The sequence below is a fragment of the Lytechinus variegatus genome, chromosome 15 (genome assembly GCF_018143015.1).
Source record: "Lytechinus variegatus isolate NC3 chromosome 15, Lvar_3.0, whole genome shotgun sequence".
Classification (NCBI taxonomy): Eukaryota; Metazoa; Echinodermata; class Echinoidea; order Temnopleuroida; family Toxopneustidae; genus Lytechinus; species Lytechinus variegatus.
In genome coordinates this window covers 384,312-402,595 of record NC_054754.1, presented here as the reverse complement: position 1 = coordinate 402,595, position 18,284 = coordinate 384,312, and the positions used below count along the sequence as shown (strand labels likewise).

Sequence of the window (18,284 nt, the reverse complement as noted above, 5' to 3'; positions counted from 1 at the left end):
CCAGCAAAGCCTAGGCTGTGGAAAGGGAAATAAAATTAATTCAATTCAAGAGGAGGCAAAGGAGCAAGTTAAGAATTAAAAGAATTGTAAGGAACTAAAAAGAAAAGTGAAGCGTCGCATTAATGCCCGCGGCACGCAGCAGAGCGCGGAGCTATGGGATAAGGAAGCGGAGCAACCCGTCTGTGTGAAAACGAAACTGACTGTTCGGACCTCACACAATTTAATTAAAGAAATACGTGAATAAATAACACGAAAGCTCCATGCAGAGTACATAAAAATGAAATCAATCAGAAGCCTAAGGGCAAAGGATTGAAATAGGTAGTAAAAATATAGATAAATATGTCAACAACGGACACTTTAAAAGGGGCAAAGTGGGAGTGTACTTAGCTACATCTGATCACGGCGGCAGGCGAAAGTAAAAGAGGAAATGGACGCCTATTTGCGTGATGATCTTGGGATAGTGCGTGCGTAGGGAGATGCTGCGCGCGCACAGGAAAAATTGTGTACTTTTATTCGGCATGCAAGTTAATCGTAATGAACTAGCAAATCAAATGAGTATATCCCAGTTATTGATAGTAAATCATAAGGATATAAAAAATAATATTCGGAAGCTATTTACCTAATTTTTATTGAACATTCTATATTTTTTTCAATTATGCCTGTGATTGCATTCTCAAAAGGCTCTTTCATAATCTTTTAGAGATACATCATACATGTAAATGTATGTGAACACTCTGCATTTATCAAGTTGAGTTGCTAAAGTTGTTTTCACTGATTCTTCTTATTTCAGACTGTTCAAGAGTCAAGACTGTTGAAGAGGTGAAGTCATGGACCTGGTAGCACCTGGCAAGGGAACTATATTACTGTTCACACTCAAGTATCCTAAAAACGCTTTAAAACTTTGAACAAAAGTACTCATTTTCATTTTTTCAAAGATGATAATCATTATATTGACATAGTGGATATATTTTATGATTATCATAAAATTATTATAATGTTAATGATGATAGGTCATAATAATACAAATGAACAATAAGTAGAAAAGAAGGCAACCAAGAAGGAGGAAGAGAAGAAGAAAAAGAAGAGGGATGGAATAGGAGAAAAGGAGAAGAATAAATTACAACACTGAGTTCCTCTTCATGATATTACAGAAATCTTCATCTCTTTTAAGAGAAATATTTATGAATAATATATAAATGATATGAAAAATACATTTTTATTTAAATCCAATTTTCACTTTTAATCATGTTTATAAAGTCATAGGACAGGTGACAAGATAACATTGTTTCACAAATTTTAGTGTGTATTTATTTTAAAAGTAATAAATTTACATAAAATGTCATTCTTTTTGCTTCATCTATTTAGTGCTTTTATTGAATCGGGGGGGGGGGGGGGGGGGGGGTGGTCAAAATATGATTTGCCTCTCAGGACACACTTGTTTCCCTACTAAAAATAGTAATCAATATTTGTAGAAAATTGTAGGATTGTTTGTATGAACTCTAAATATTGTCCCATGAATTGTTAATTTTGAAAGTAATTGATTGAGGGCGAGAAATGAAAATGAGATAGGTCTATGTAGAGATGATAAGATTACACTATAAAAGTAATAATGAGAAAGCAGGGGCGAGGTGAATTAGGATGTTATATATTGATAATGATGTCATTCATGATGTCATGCCATGACTCACAATTGTAGCTGCGCAGGCGCAATGCGGAATAAACTTGCTTTGGAATCATATACCAATGGTATCAGACGTGTGCTTATTTATGTGCCTTAATTACCAATTACTGTAGATTAATTAGGAGTACATAACAACAAATCTGGCGACGAGGATTAACTTTTGTGTTTGTTCTTCACTTTGGTAAAGTTCGAGTACCTGAGGATGGCTACTTTTTGAACAATTGGTGAATTTCGGGAAGACGAAGGGAGTTGGTCCGAGTATATTGAGCGTATGGGACACTACTTCGACGCCAATAGCATCATTGATGAGGGGAGGAAAAGATCCATTTTACTAAGTGTTTGTGGAGCCTCAACCTACAAGTTAATGTCAAGTTTGGCGGCACCAAGGAAACCAGGTGAAGTTGAGTTCAAGGAACTTGTGAAATTAATGACTGATCATCGAGATCCAAAGCCATCGGTGATCGTCCAACGATTCAAGTTTAACAGCAGGTCGAGGAGACCAGATGAATCGCTGTCAACTTACATTGCTGAACTGCGACGATTGGCTAATGAATGTAAGTTTGATACTATTTTAGAGGAGATGTTGAGAGATAGCATTGTGTGCGGAGTGGTGGATGATAGAATACAAAGGAGATTATTGGCTGAACCAACTCTAATATTTGAAAAAGCTAAAGATATTGCATTAGCTATGGAATTAGCTGATAAAAATACAGCCGATCTCAGAGATAAGAACAAAGGCGAGATGGTGAACAAAATCGCTCATGGTGTTCGTCATCGTAAGTCGTCACAACGCCGTTTCCAAGAAACATTCCTCATGCGGTCGCTGCGGAAAGGGACAGCATCAAGGAGAGGCTTGTCCAGCAAAAGACGGAGAGTGTTTCCACTGCGGGAAAAAGGGATATTTTGCCGTGGTATGCAGAGCGAAAGGAGAGAGGAAGGACCAGAGAAAAGTTTTCCAGCAGCAAGGGAAACGGACCGCCTCCAATAAATCTCGCACTCTGCAAATCGAAACAAGAGAGGAGGATGAAAACGAAGCTACGGGCTGTATTCACACTCGACGAAAACGTGGCTCTCTCAGTGGAGTGACAAAGAGAGGCCTAAGCTGAGCGAACCAAAAAACGCGGCTTCGTACATACACCGAGCACTTGGTCGAAATTATCGGAGAATGTGAAGTCGCCGTATCCAAGGGCAGCACGGAGGAACGCTTGCCTTTGATAGATGCGAGAGGCAGAGGGCCGAATCTCATGGGACGAGATTGGCTGCACGAAATAAAGTTGGACTGGAGGGAGATAAACTTGGTCAGGGTCAATGACGCAGTAGACAGATTGTGTTCAGACTACGCGGGACTGTTCACACGAGAACTTGGAAAGTTGAAAGGTGTAGAAGTAGATCTGGATATTGACCCCGATGCATCACCTAAGTTTTTGAAGGCCCGTCCAGTTCCATTTTTGCTTCGAAGTCGTCTGGATCAAGAGCTGGATCGCCTTCTAGCAGATGATATAATTGAACCAGTTCAATATTTAAACTGGAGGGCTCCAGTGGTCCCAGTTGTCAAAGGAGATGGATCCATTTGCATTTGTGGGGATTATAAAACCACAATTAACACAGCAGCTCGATCGGATACCTATCCGATCCCGAGAGTTGAAGAACTATTTGCAAGGCTTGCAAATGGAAAGAAATTCACAAAACTGGATCTTTCTCATGCCTACCAACAGCTAGTCCTGTCTGAGAAATCCAGGGAGTTTGTCACTATCAACACACATCGAGGGTTATTTAGATATAAGAGACTGCCTTTTGGAGTTTCAACTGCGCCTTCTGTGTTTCAGCGGACGATGGAGTCATTGCTTGCCGGTATACAAGGTGTGGCTGTCTACCTAGATGATCTTCTCATCACAGGAGAGTCAATAGATGCACACATGAAGAACCTGAGAGTAGTCCTGGATGTTCTTCTGAAAGCTGGACTAAGATTAAAGAAAGAGAAATGTGTGTTTCTCAAGGACGAGGTTGATTACCTCGGACACACAATCACTGAAAAGGGTCTTCGTCCCACGGGGGGACAAGGTGCAAGCCATTACAAATGCGCCCGAACCGAAGAGCGTAAAGGAACTCCGCTCGTTCCAAGACTTACTAAATTACTATGGTAAATTTCTACCCGACCTCGCATCGAATCTAGAACCTCTTCATCGGTTGTTGAGGAAAGACGCAAGATGGCAATGGGGTAAAGAGCAAAAACAGGCTTTCGGGAGAGCCAAACAGTTGCTTAATTCAACTAGAGTGTTAGCTCACTACATTCCGGAAGAGCAACTTATACTAGCTTGTGACGCTAGTCCGTATGGTATCGGAGCCGTACTCGCACATAGATTTTCGGATGGGACCGAAAAACCCATCGGGTTCGCGTTGCGAACACTGAATGTTGCAGAACGCAGATATTCGCAATTAGACAAGGAAGGTCTTGCGATTTGGTGTAAAACGGTTTCACCATTATCTGTATGGCCGTAAATTCGAAATAATTACGGATCATAAGCCGCTACTTGGTCTCCTTGGCGAGAAGAAAGCCATTCCACAGATGGCTTCTCCACGCGTCAAACGGTGGGCGATTACACTTGCGGCATACGAATATGAAATAAAGTATAAAGCGGGAGAGAGAAATTCAAATGCTGATGCACTCAGTAGATTACCGCTAGAATCAACCATTCCGGATCCTCCGATCCCGGGGGATATCATACTTCTCATGGATACATTAGATAAGACACCGATAACGCCCTCGCGCGTCCGTTCTCTTACCGACAAAGATCCGATCTTGTCGCAGGTCCGTAACTTCATCTTACAAGGATGGCCTACCGCAGATGAATTACAAGATAAGGCATTCGGTCCGTATTTGAATAGAAAGATTTTAGTGTTCATGAGGGAGTAATATTGTGGGGAGCTCGCGCGGTGCTTCCTCCGAAATGTCGAGAAGCAATGATGGAAGAATTGCACGATGCACATCCGGGGATAGTGCGTATGAAGGCAAAGGCGAGAAGTTGTGTATGGTGGCCACAGATTGACAAAGACTTGGAGCGTAAAGTTAAATCTTGCTAAAATGTCAATCACACCAGTGACAACCGTCGAAAGCTCCACCACATCAATGGGAATATCCAAGTAAACCATGGTCGCGAATTCATGTCGATTACGCAGGTCCAGTAGAAGGGAAAATGTTACTAGTAACAGTAGATGCATATTCAAAGTGGATAGATGTTCACATTACGAATAAATCGACTAGCGAAGCGACAATAGACAAATTGAGAGAAGTCTTTTCGGCACAAGGTCTTCCTCAAACGCTGGTTTCGGATAATGGGCCTTGTTTCACGAGTGAGGAATTCGCTATGTTCATGAAAATGAACGCAATCAATCACATCGAGGTGCACCATATCACCCAGCTACTAAAGAGCAGTGCAAACTGTGAAAGGAGCACTCAGAAAAATGAGTGGACCCCTTCAGACGAGATTAGCAAGGTTCTTGTTGAGTTACCGTACAACTCCACAAGCTACCACAAATCAGTCACCGGCAGAATTGCTCATGAACCGAAAGTTGCGTACTCGCATATCTTCTGTTCTGCCTTTGCGAATTTAAGATAGGAGAAGAAGTCCTTGTGAGAAATTACGGGCGAGGTAACCAATGGCTACCCGGAAAAGTAGTCGAACGTAACGGTCCGGTATCCTATGTCGTAAATGTCAGTGCCAATAACTCGACGCTGAAATGGAAACGTCATGTTGACCAATTACGGAGTCGAATCTCGACTTCATCGACCTTGAACGACGACACCGGCCCGACACACGAAGATGACGTTATCATCCGTGATGACGATAATGATGATCACGATGTCAACGAAGATCAGATAGACATTCGCGCGGATCGTGAAGACAATCCTGAAGTCGAACACGATGACGGTATAAAGCATTATCCTAGACGAGAGCGTAGAAAACCAAACTATTATGGATTTTCGTAATTTTGGACGCAACAATAATTTTAATAAGATCTTGTCTTGGATTATAAAATCACATATTTTTGGACCTTGTCAAAATTCCTGATTTAATTGTCTAGTTCAGTGAAACAAAAAGTATCATTGAATTTGTTTGTTTTGATTCTAACTTCAGTTCCTGACTGACGTATATCATTTAATATTGTTTGATAATTATCAAAAGTTTCTTAAAGGTAAAATTCGAATATGGGAACTGAAAGAAATTGTTACATTTCAATATATAGTTTCATAACCATAACCAGTTGAATAGTTACTGGTACAGTTTTGAGTTGCAAATTGAATTGGGATGTTGAAAAGGTATGTTTAACCTAAGGGGGGGGAGATGTTATATATTGATAATGATGTCATTCATGATGTCATGCCATGACTCACAATTGTAGCTGCGCAGGCGCAATGCGGAGTAAACTTGCTTTGGAATCATATACCAATGGTATCAGACGTGTGCTTATTTATGTGCCTTAATTACCAATTACTGTAGATTAATGAGGAGTACATAACAGAATGGGAGAAGGGAAATGAAAAAGTATAAATGTGAAGGAGTCATTAACAGAGATAGAGAGATGTATATAGAGTTGTTAAGATAAATTTTGTGAATGATAGTTGCCTAATCTCGGAGGGAGGGAGATAATGAAAGCGATAAAAGGATAACGCATTTTTTTTTTTTTGGGGGGGGTTACATTTGATGAGAGAGAGAAAGAAAAATGGCCAGGTGCTCAAAATGAATAGATATAAATGATTGGTGACAGAGGTATGGAAAGCTGTGATGAGTAGTGGCCCCTCATGTGCACTCCTCTTGGAATTTGGGCAATAAGTAAGCATATTTTTAAGTGGACCCCCCATCTCTGATCGCCAGTTTTTGGCAAGGATTAAACCCTGTTTTTTTTATTTAGGCTTGTTTATTTGTTTTTTTCTGTCAAATATTTTCTTGAGGAAATTCCCCCATTGTGCTTCCACATTTGTAACCCTCGCCCCAACTGCACTGGCAAGGTGGTTCCATGACATGCATATATAATACAAAATTGAAATTATAAAGAAAAAATAATCATTGATTACAGGGATATATGCATGGTTGTCAATCGGTGTTCATGGTTTGGGGATGACTGACACAAATATTGTTCTCTGTGAAGGAGTTTTCTTTCCATTTAAGACTTTAGAAATCAGAATGCTCAGTAGTGAGCATATTATTTACTAACAAGCTATACTTACCTACACCATCTCATCAAATTGCTATTCGTTACCCTGACTTGAATAGCCACCGGTAAAAAACTCCCCGAAAGAGGCTAACTGCAATCAGGTAGCCTGGGACACCCGTCACGGGACGAGACCCATAAAACCCCCTCGCCACATATAAGCCTCCTCTTTCGTTGCCAAAGAGGGGCGAGGTCTGCTGGGGAGGACGGGTGGGGAGCTATAGGTAAGTATAGCTTGTTAGTAAATAATATGCTCACTACTGAGCATTCTGATTTACTACACTGCGCTATACTTACCTATACCATCTCATCAAATTGCTAGAATAGCACGGAAAAACTGGAGGAGGGGCAGAAACGAGACCCTTTCCAGATAAGTTAGCAAAACAATGATAAAGAAACTGATTTACTATAAAATGGAGTAGTCTCCCAACTGGAGAAGCTACTCTTGGAATAAAGGGATAAGAATCATCAACCACGTTAATGAAATATATCAACTGGAAATAGCCTAGGAAATATTAGGACAAGACATGAACCGCCAAGGCAAAACCTGTGTCTTGGCTATTACATCAAATAAGTAATAAGATACAAAGGTATTGAATAGGTCCAATAGGAAGCCTGGAGGACCTCCTCCAAAGAGGTACCCTGAAAAAGCGCCCAAGATGCTGCTATGCCCCGTGAATCGTGGGCTCTAAAGGATCCTGATAAAATGGCATTTTCTCCATCTGACCTGATCCCCTGCACTAACCATAGAGAAATTGTAAATGGATTAACAGGGCTGTGAGGTTCTATTGAACTAATGAACAGTTGGTGGGAAGTGCGAATGCACTTTAATCAATGTACCACTTTAAGGCACGTACGGGACAACATAACCTATCTTCGGAAAACTGACGAGAGATTGTAAAATCACATTGTTCACCCCAGGACTTGAACCTGGGACTCCAAGGACGCTATTCAAGTGCGTTATCCATTCAGCCACGATATCCCCCTAATGGCTGGAAGAACAACATCACAGGATTTAGGTGTTTCTTTTTCTTAGCTAGGAAATCAGGTCTAGGGATCAAGCGGACTCTGTCCATCTCCCAACGAATATGACCCGGTCTCACCGTGAGTGCATGAAGCAAACTATGTCTTTGACCTGAAGCTATAGTCAACAAGAAGGCTGTCTTCATGGAAAGATCAAGAAGGGAGCAATTATATATGGGTTTAAAGGGGATTGGCTAGGGCACAGAAGGACTCTTGGCAGGTTCCAATTGGGGAAGAGTCTTCGGCTGGGAGGAATCTGTTAAGAAGGATCTTGTTAGCCTGGTAAGGACAGCTGAATTGAGGTAGTTTCCCTATTATAGAAGCCTGAATGAATGGCTGCTATGGCCGACCTGTAACCCCTTATAAAAGAGACTGATAAACCTTCTTCAAATAATAAAGGAAATAAATCTGCTATCTGACTTAAAGAGGCAGAAATTGGATCAATTTGTAAACTGCCACGCCATCCGAAGTATCTCTGGAGTCTAGAATCATGAGTGTTCTAATTATGATGTATATTCATGCATTCATTGTTTTCTAAAAATTTCAGTGAGCTTCTCTTGTTTACAAATGACATTATGCAAATTTCCTGTAGAAAAAAATTTATGACACTGATGGATTTCAATATAGTTACGATTAATTGGACGATTGATTGGATCGATCATAACTCTTTGTAAGACAGGGATCTGGTTTGAGAACAAACCTGTCATATCATAAGATATAACCTTTCTGGTGGAATCCCCAACAAATCTAGAATTGTCTTTCCTATCCTTTTCAAATAGTTATTTTGGATGGAAACCTCTTTACACAGCACTTGCTCAACCCTTTTGATAGTTGTTGGATTGCTGCAAGGTCCATAGCGACTTTTTGATATCATACAAAGGACTTCTAGATCCAAACATCGAGGGCTTCATGATCAAACCAATGACATTTGCAGAGTAATGAATATCGTACAGATGATGTGGAGCGTTGTGGCCCTGTGGATTAGTCTTCCAACTTTGTAACAGAGGGTCGTGGGCTCGTATCCCAGTCATGGCATAATTTCCTTCAGCAAATGTTTTTTTTTTTTTTTTATCCACATTGCGCAGCACTCAATCCAAGAGAGATGAATGGGTACCTGGCAGGACTTTATTCCTCGAAAACCCAGGGTAATAATATCCAGGTCTTTGGACACAATGTGATATGTGCTAAACAAGAACTGCATTATTATCATTAACCAATTCCTAAAGAAAGTTGCAGGCAAAATATATATGAGATACCATATTGGCCTTCAATTTGATGTAGGAAAAAAAAATTGACCACCCCTTGTACACTTTCAGAACCAGTTAGTTGGAAGAATGTACTTCTCACAAACAGGTGTGGGGGGGGGGGGGGGTATTTGCTACCACCCTGTTCGGCGTTCAACATATAGAGTATAGAGCCTCATCGGTCTGGAGCTGCACAGTGGCTGCCGGGCTCACGATAAATTGGGTAAAAAGAATTTTGGAATATTTCTAAACTCAGATTTCTATTACGAACAATAAAATATTATCTTAATCACAATCCCTGATTGAGAACTCTGGGATTGTATGGGGAGTCTTTATCATTGGAACACACAGTAGATTTATATCATAAACATTTCCAAGGAGAAGCTGATATCATTGTGGCAAGTGTGGTAGAAACTGATGGACAATAGTAGCAATTCTTAAGGGTTCACCACCCTCAGGCCTTGGTTTGAGATCTCAAGACTGTCTGAGCATCCAAAGACCACTCCATAAACCACATCTACAAGTTACTTCTGTCATTGCTTTATAAGCCAAAAATAGTGTAGATATATACCTCATGATGCCACAAAATTATCAAGAATATTACTAGGTCTACATTCTATACAAGTGAATGCAACTTTGTAAGTAACCCAAGTTTAGCAAGTTTTACCATTATGCCTGTATGATTTGCCTGGTATGATTTTGACAACCTCATCCATCACCACTATTTCCTCCTTTCTATGTTCTTCTGATATGAAAAAGTTTTTTTTGTTTTTTTTATCACATATCACATATTGCTGTGGACTTGGAACAGATTTCAAATAATGAAATGCAAAAGCAAAGAAATAGTCTTCTCCCTACTGGGAAGGTGGGGAAGGGCTAGTGTTAGATTGTCATAAGTCCCGGTTATGAGTGGGGGCCCTGAATTTGGTGCATTGAAAGAACGTCTGGCGGCCCCGTCCCCCACCACAAGGATTCCTATGACTTTCCCAGCGGCCTCTTTCATTCACGGCGTCGCTACCAGAGCGAGGGAAGAGGGGGATGACCCCTTATGTTCATTATAGGTCTGGGGTATGGAGCTAGAGCTAGCGTATGGAGGTCTCTGGTCTGGGCCTGGCGGACTAGGTCTACTCGAGGAGAGCTTATAAAAAGTCTTGCCAGCTGTGGTGCTGGCTGAAAAAGACTTGACCAATACTTCTTGAAAGTGTCCATGAAACAAGTCCTTACCTTCGCAAGGAAGCTTATTGAGAATGAGAAGTCCAGCTCAGTAGCTGCCCCTTTCTCAATCATCTTGAGAGCATCTAGTCTTTAGCCCTCCTTGCCCTTGTGCATAGCAGAGTTGATTGCTACTTGCTCATACTGGAAATCAGCGATTTTTGTGACTCAGAGTCTAGCAATAAGTTCTTGTCATTGGTAGAAACTCGGTCCAAGCCGCTCAGCCTCACTACGAGCGGATATCAGATACCCCTAGTACATCGCGAAAATCATACCGCTCCGGGCGGCCACGTCCAGCGCTGCAACACTGCAAGCTGATACTATAGTCGGCTGAGTGGTAACCAGTGCCGCGGAGAGGGTTACGGCCCGATCTAGTCTTCCTCGCTCCCGCATCCCCGACACGGAAAGCAACGTCCGGGGCCGAAGGGATGCACAAAAAATCCTCAAGGTCTTGAGCGGCAAACCGATAATAGTTCGAGACTTCTTTACTGATGGGTATAAGCCGAGAGTGTTGCTTATCTAGGAGCGGACGTCCCGAAAGCAGGATCTAAATACGGAGCGTCCATCTTGATCGCAGACGGACGAGTTCAGGCGGAAGATTGACTTCTCTCGCTCAGCTCATTACTCGCTACTGGTATACTGTTTTCGGCCCGAAGATGAGGGCAGTATTTAGAATGCCTGTTCCCACTAGTCGGAGTATCGCGTTTGAGTAAGCCAGAACTCTCTCGTACCCCTAATGGTGATTCACTTCGATCGAATCCCATTTGCTGGGCAGCTTTCAGGGAATGCAAGGAGCTGCTATAAGAATTTGATGGGGGGAAATCGCCCCCAATCTCTTCTGATGAATTGGGTCGGTGGTAAACGAATTCCGAATCAGATTATCCCACGATAGAAAACTCCTTTTATCTACAGCTAGTACGAGGCGAGTTATCATTAGCCCCAACTCCGCGATCTGTATGAGGCGATCTAGGCCTCTCTCTACGTCTAGAACATTATGGTCTAGAATGAGTCGAGTTTTCATTAGCCCATTGTCTCGGGCGGCTCGGGGTCGGGATGGGTCGATTGCAGCGCCCGATGGGGGAGGATAGCCTGCAAGGCTTCCAAGATCCAACTGCTACAATTGTTAATAATTCCTTTTTATTATTATTATTATTATAAACAGCATGTACGTAGAATAGATCTTAATTCCACAGCACTGTATAAACTCCTGCACAATTCTACAAGTACGATGATACACCAACCTGGTGGACTGTACTATAGATAACGGATGATAATGACCCGTCTCGGCGGGGTCTGGCAATGAATGGACTGACCGGTCACAATCCCGGGTCAGTCGAATCTTCTTATAAAATATAGGGGTTGTAGTGGGTCGTTAATTCAAGCCTGATTGTCATTAGAGCACGAGTGGTCATCGCGAGGCTTCTCCTTGCCCGCCCTACTCTTTGATAAGGAGCTACCCCGATCGGAAGGAGTGTAAACAGCCTCTTCCGATTTATCCGTACCCTTGTCTACCTCCCGCCTAAGCTAACGGGCTGGGTGTCTGATTGTGTAGTGTCATTAGCCGGCGTTGTCTTGGCCGGGTTATAAGTGTTAGACTTCTTATTCTTCGGCTTTATCTTGGCCGCCTTATCATCTTGCTGTTATTATTTCTCGGCTTTGTCTTGACCGAGATAATGGCCCTTGGCTTTGTCTTGACCGAGTTGATCTCCCCTATATTGAGATCTTTTGGGTTGGGGGAGGCTTGAGAATTAATAATGTTTATGTCAATAATTTCTTCAGACATTGTGATTCATTAAAAAAAATTGCGCGGTGGCTAAACGTTTCGAGTGTACTCAACGACGTCGCGGTAACGAAAGAGGAGGCTTATATGTGGCGAGGGGGTTTTATGTGTCTCGTCCCGTGACGGGTTTCCCAGGCTACCTGATTGCAGTTAGCCTCTTTCGGGGAGTTTTTTATCGGTGGCTATTCGAGTCAGGGTAACAAATAGCAATTTGATGAGATGGTATAGGTAAGTATAGCGCAGTGTAGTAAATCTAAATTGTTATGGGGCAGACATGGCATAAAGGACAAAATTTATAAAAACTGCGAGCGAGCAAACATTTTGACTTTTGAATACAAAATTTAATTTTGTGATTGATGTTGATATGATATGAAATAGAATATATCATATTTCACTTTTTTTCTTTTCCTTTTTTTTGTCAGACCGAATTTTTCATGATAATGCTACCTTTCTTTCTCCAACAAGACTATTAACTAAAAACTAGATGAATAATGCAAGCGGGAAGTTGCATCTGAGATTTTTGAAAAGAATTGGATGACCTATAAATTATCAATTTTGATGACCTTTTGATATTTCCCTTTTCTTTCCTCTTTTAAATTATAATTCGTATTTCCTCTAGGCTATGTACCTGAATAAAGAAAATTAACAAAGAAAAGGCGATATTAAAAAGGATGATGAAATAGACAAGGCACGTCCTATATGCACTTTCTTGCGGGGAAGGAAAATTAAACTAGAACTATCAATGAAGGTGATAAATACCCTTGCCCTTAGCCGTTACAATGGCAACAGATTCCAACTATGAAAAAAATATGTCTTGCCCATCTTTACCCAAGACCTCCACGAGCAAGTCATGAGCATAACTGATGAAGTAGTTTGAACAGAAAGATTTTGCCTAATTTTTGACATATTATATATTGTTACCATGGCAACATGATTCTGACACATTAAAAAATATGTCATTTACATTTTTACCTCGAGACCAATGTGTGAGCCAAATTTCATGAGAATTGGTTGAAAACTAACCAAGAAGCAGGAACCAATATATTTTTACCTAATTTGGGGCAAATAGTATGTGATAACCATGGGAACATGATTTCCGACACACAAAAAATATGTGTCTCTCAAATCTTTACGTCAAACTCAATATGTGAACCAAATTTCATGAGAATCGGTTGAAAATTGATCTAGTATAAATTAAAATTGAAAGTTTTTACCAATTTTATGTCATATAATATGCCGTTACCAGGCAACATGATTTCTGACACACAGAATATATTTTAAAGCTAAGGGAAGCAATTCAAATTCCAATACCAACGCCAACACCAGACTTGAAATCACCCAATGTGTGTACCAAATTTCTTGTTTAATCACATTTGAATTAAGCACAAAAGGGGCGATTCTAGACTGAAAGTCAGAGTTATTATCATTATTTTGGGAGGTAGTGGTGGTGCTTGAAAAATATGTGGCGTTGATATAAATTATGTCATCATTCTAAGGAAAATGTCCTCTCCTCAACGAAGCAAACACATTAACTATTATGCTTAGGCCTAGTTTTTGCTTACAAAAATAAGGGAAATATTTATGATTGTTAGTTTTTCAAATATTGAAAGAATACATCATACGCTATCCAATGACACAAAAATTATTTCGAAAGTCCAGGTAAAACCAAAAATATCATCAAATTACAGAGGGCATAATTATAGAAAATAATTGTGAAATTAGCCATAAGTCACTTATTGCGCAAAGCCGCCGTTTATGTCTTGATTTTAATCACGACATAAATTTATGTCATTCAAATGGATTTATGTCATGATTTTATGTCGTGATTTAAGACATAAAGCTTTATGCAACGGATTTATGTCATGATTTATGCTATATGACATAAATCAATACATAAACTTTTATGCAACAGGGCCCTGAAGTTATCGTGTTTACAAGGATTGCAGAAGTGTACAATGAAAATATTTTACAGTGACCTTAACCTTTGACCTTAAAATCAACAGGCTTCTTCGGATCCATGCTAGTATTATACATACCAAATTATATGATCCTAGGTTAAGTTCAACTGAAGTTATTGTGTTTACAAAGACTGCAGAAGGGTACAATGAAAATAGGTCACTGTGAACTTGACCTTTCACCTTTTGACCTAAAAATCAATAGGCTTCCTTGGATCCATGCTAGTATTATACATACCAAATTATATGAGCCTACATGTAGGTTAAGTTAAACTGAAGTTATTGCGTTTACAAGGAAAAGTTAACGGACCGATACCGAGCATGATACCATAATACAACCCGTCAAGACGGGCGTATAAAAAAGAAGTAGTAAAAATAGTAGTAGAAGTAGTAGTAGAAGTAGTCATAGTAGTAATTGTTGTAGTAGCAGTTATATTAGAAAAAGTAGGTATAGTATCAGTAGTATATTGAAATTATCTATCATTACCATCAGTTTTACTAATGTACATACACAGTTGCATTAACCACCCTTTTACCATCATACCTTTGAAGTAAATCTCTTCAGGTTGTCGAGTTGCTTGTGAAGTTTGTTGATCTCATCCTCCTGTTGGTTAAAAAAAAGATACATGTAAATTGAATGATATTTCAAATGTACATGATCATCTAATGTAGTTCAATTATCACCTTCATCATCACTTTTATAATATATCACATACACATGTGAAAAGTAGGACTTTACAGCCGAGATTTTTCAAAGTCAAATCAATGTTAGCCTACGCCTTTAATCTGCAAACAATAAGTTGTAAGTCATGAATGTGTGCCTTACTAAATCATGGTGCTCTGGAACATTGCAAAATAATCCTTCCACTTGTCCTTCAACGTGTCTCAACTTGCCCTTTCTGCCGTTATACAAGGTACTGCCTAGCATTCTCCCTGGATGTTCCCCTTGAGAAGCATGAGCACGCTGCACTTGTGGTTGAAATATTGTTTGTTCACCAGCAACACCTTCCATGTGTATAGTATTACTTTGAGATGATACACCAGACAGTGTGGCTGGTACTATGGTATGCTGTACTGGAGCACTGCCTTGCATATGTGGTTGCATGGTTGGCACCTGACTTTGGTCCAAAGGTGCAAATGAAACGGACGGTTGAAATATGGGTCCTGGGGTACCCTGAATCTGTGTTGGTGGCAGTACAGACTGTTGACGAGTGTAAGGCAGAGGCTGGGGCATGTAATTCATGTTTGCTGTTGGTGGTAGCTGTAGATTACTTTGAGGCATAACAGACAAGTTTCCATTGTAACCTGAAGAAGAAAAAGGTCAAGAGTTCTTCACAGTTGTACATCAAGTTAAAGACTAATTTGATGCATTTCAAATTTGTTTCCTCTTTGTTCCAACTATGTATAAGATTTTTGATAAACTTTTCTGCATGGTAAACATGATTTGCATGGTAAACAATAAACAAAACAGACATTTCCATACATGTATATGTTCACTTCACATGTAGTATGATTCTGCAAAATACATCACTGGTGAATGTAAGTCATTCCTACAAAGTAAATTCACAGGCAGATTACAAATACATGATCAAATAAAGAGTGGAATTAACTCTAAAAACAAGAGAAAATTGATTATGAAATAATGCATCATATAATGTATTAACATTTTTGTCTGAGAGCCATTTGATAAGAAGTGACTATACCTGTATTACTGAATGCCGGATCTACTGAGGAGTTAATGAGAGGTAACGATGCATCTCTTGTGGGTCCTCTGTTTTTCAAGTGGTGCTGCTGCCCATACAAGGCTTGTCTCAAACCAGCTATCTCTCCTAATAAATTCTCCAAATCAGTCGCCATCTGGGGAGCTGGAAAATAAGTTCAACAAAATTAATGGAAAATTAATCACATCTTCTTTCTTTGGAATAATTCAAAGAATAGATTTATTCATATATCTGATGATTTTTGCTATATCAAACCCCCGAACTTCTGTTTTCCACAATTTTTTTTTTTTCATTTCCAAAACAGGTAAAACGGTTAACAATAAGAAAATTGTGGCATAAGAGTAATACCTCATCTCATCACACCCAACAGATGAACCTCTTCAAAGATATGTGCGGAGTGTTGTGGCCCAGTGGATTAATCTCCATATGTATGTGTGTATATGTATATGTGTATGTATATGTATATATGTGTATACTGTATGTATATATATGTGTATGTGTGCATATATTACATACGACATTGTTGTTACATGTACATATGTTGTTATATCATTATTATACCTGTACATGTACAAGCCTATATGTCTACATGTTGCTCCCTTTATACTACTGATATGTTTTGTTCGTTTTTGTTAACATAGAACCCATGAAGAAGGCCTAAGGCCGAAAGCTCGGATTAAATTGTATCAGCTACGTCCAATCGTCTTGTCATTTCTTTCGCCTAAGTATTTGGTACAAGACATGGTAGTCATGTTAAGGAGTAGATACCTGGTTACATTTATTATATATATATATATATATATATATATATCAGGAATGCGAAACAAATTCACGAGTAATGCAGTTTTTGTAATGCCAACAATTAAGTTCTTTTATTCACTCTCCAAATTTTCGGTAGACCTCTACCTTCTTCAGGGAAGATTCGTGAATTGTGACAAGTTTGGATGACAGTTGTTTTTATTAAAGCGTGCGTGATCTCAGCGGGACTAGGGTAACTGCTGCTAGGTGCGCAAAATGCTGTTATTAATGTATATTGCCCGCTTTTGGGTAAAATATCATTAATGACGTAAGTTACGTTAATACACGTAATAATAAAAGAATATGATTTAAGTTTTGTAACAATGAAGAGATTTCGTAATAATAAGAGTGTCTAGCTGAGATCGCGCACGCTGCACATTGCATAGAGAGATCATAATAAACATGAAAATTGAATTAAGGAAATTAAGGCAAAGAGGAGAAAGATAATGGTTATCTATAGAATGTGAATGGGTTGAGCCAAGACAGATCTTTGTTGAGGCCGCTTTCAAACGTACGGCTTTTGACAATATGTCTCAGCTCAGCCCATTTCCGTTCCTCTGCCGATCTGTATCCTCCGCCAAAGATGCAGACTTTGATATCTTTGACAGAGTGATTAGGGAGGTTGAAGTGGTCGGCCACAGGAAAGTCCTTTTTGTTTTTGGTGATGGAGCTTTTGTGGTTATTGAATCTAGTGCGAAATTTGGTGCTAGTTTCACCAATGTAAGAGACTCCCGGGCATTTGGTACACATTATGCCATATAAGACATTCTGTGCGTCACGTGTGTGGTTAGGGGGGTGGACAGTAAGGGACTGAGAAATTTTTACTGTGCTGTCAGTAGTTAAGTGAGTGCACACTTGGCATTGTGGCTTGCCACATCTTTTGTTGCCTTTTGGGGGCGAAGGCTTGGGCAGTTCGCTGCTTACTAGTAGCTTTCTAATGTTTATATATATATAATGTTATATAATGTTATATAATATTGTATATATATATATATATATATATACATCAAAAAAAGTAAGTCCCCCCTTAAACAAACATCAATAATTTCCCAACCAATGCAAGTTTTTAGTATATTTTTACATGAGCATGCAGGTAATTTCATAATTTTATAAGCTACCCTCTGAATAAATGTTGTGGACTTCTTTTGCGTCATGCTTCAGTGAGCACTGTCAGAAGGCAAACATGTCACTTTTCAAAAGTCACAAGCCAAAAATCATGACTTTGATTCCATTTTACTGGAACTAATTTCACATTCTTATCATGAAAAATAGTCAGAAAGCTTGTAAAAGGTACTTTCTAAAGTACGATACAACTTTTTCGGCTAAATTTCACGGTTGAATAAACACAAGTCCAAATTTGCAATAATTGGATTTTTTACACATTTATATCAGTATTGAAAGAATATGATGACAGTTATTTTTGGGAAGAGTATCTTCAACAATATTCATCGTTTAACGGTTCAATGAACATTTAATACAAACATAAAATACGATTTTCAAATATCATAGGCAAGTATTGTTTCATTTTGGTAACTGAAAATGATCTTTTCTCAACTTTTTCGTTATGTTCACGAAAATTTAACATGCTTCAATGATTCAAAGGTGTTTAATTAAACATTCACGCTTGAATGAACATGTGAAATATGATGCTCTCTTTTT

At 39.5% G+C, this 18,284-nt stretch overlaps 1 protein-coding gene across 1 annotated transcript in view; it reads right to left on the bottom strand.

Annotated features, from left to right (window-relative positions):
- Nucleotides 1–14,360: 14,360 nt before the first annotated feature.
- Nucleotides 14,361–18,284, bottom strand: part of LOC121428611 (cingulin-like) — a 79,804-nt gene continuing 75,880 nt past the window's right edge. The window contains exons 10-12 of the mRNA XM_041625371.1: nucleotides 15,810–15,971; nucleotides 14,933–15,411; nucleotides 14,361–14,710 (exon numbers count right to left, since the gene is read on the bottom strand). Coding sequence (XP_041481305.1) covers nucleotides 14,645–14,710; nucleotides 14,933–15,411; nucleotides 15,810–15,971 — 707 coding nt within the window. The 3' untranslated portion in view covers nucleotides 14,361–14,644. The remainder of the gene's footprint in view (nucleotides 14,711–14,932; nucleotides 15,412–15,809; nucleotides 15,972–18,284) is intronic.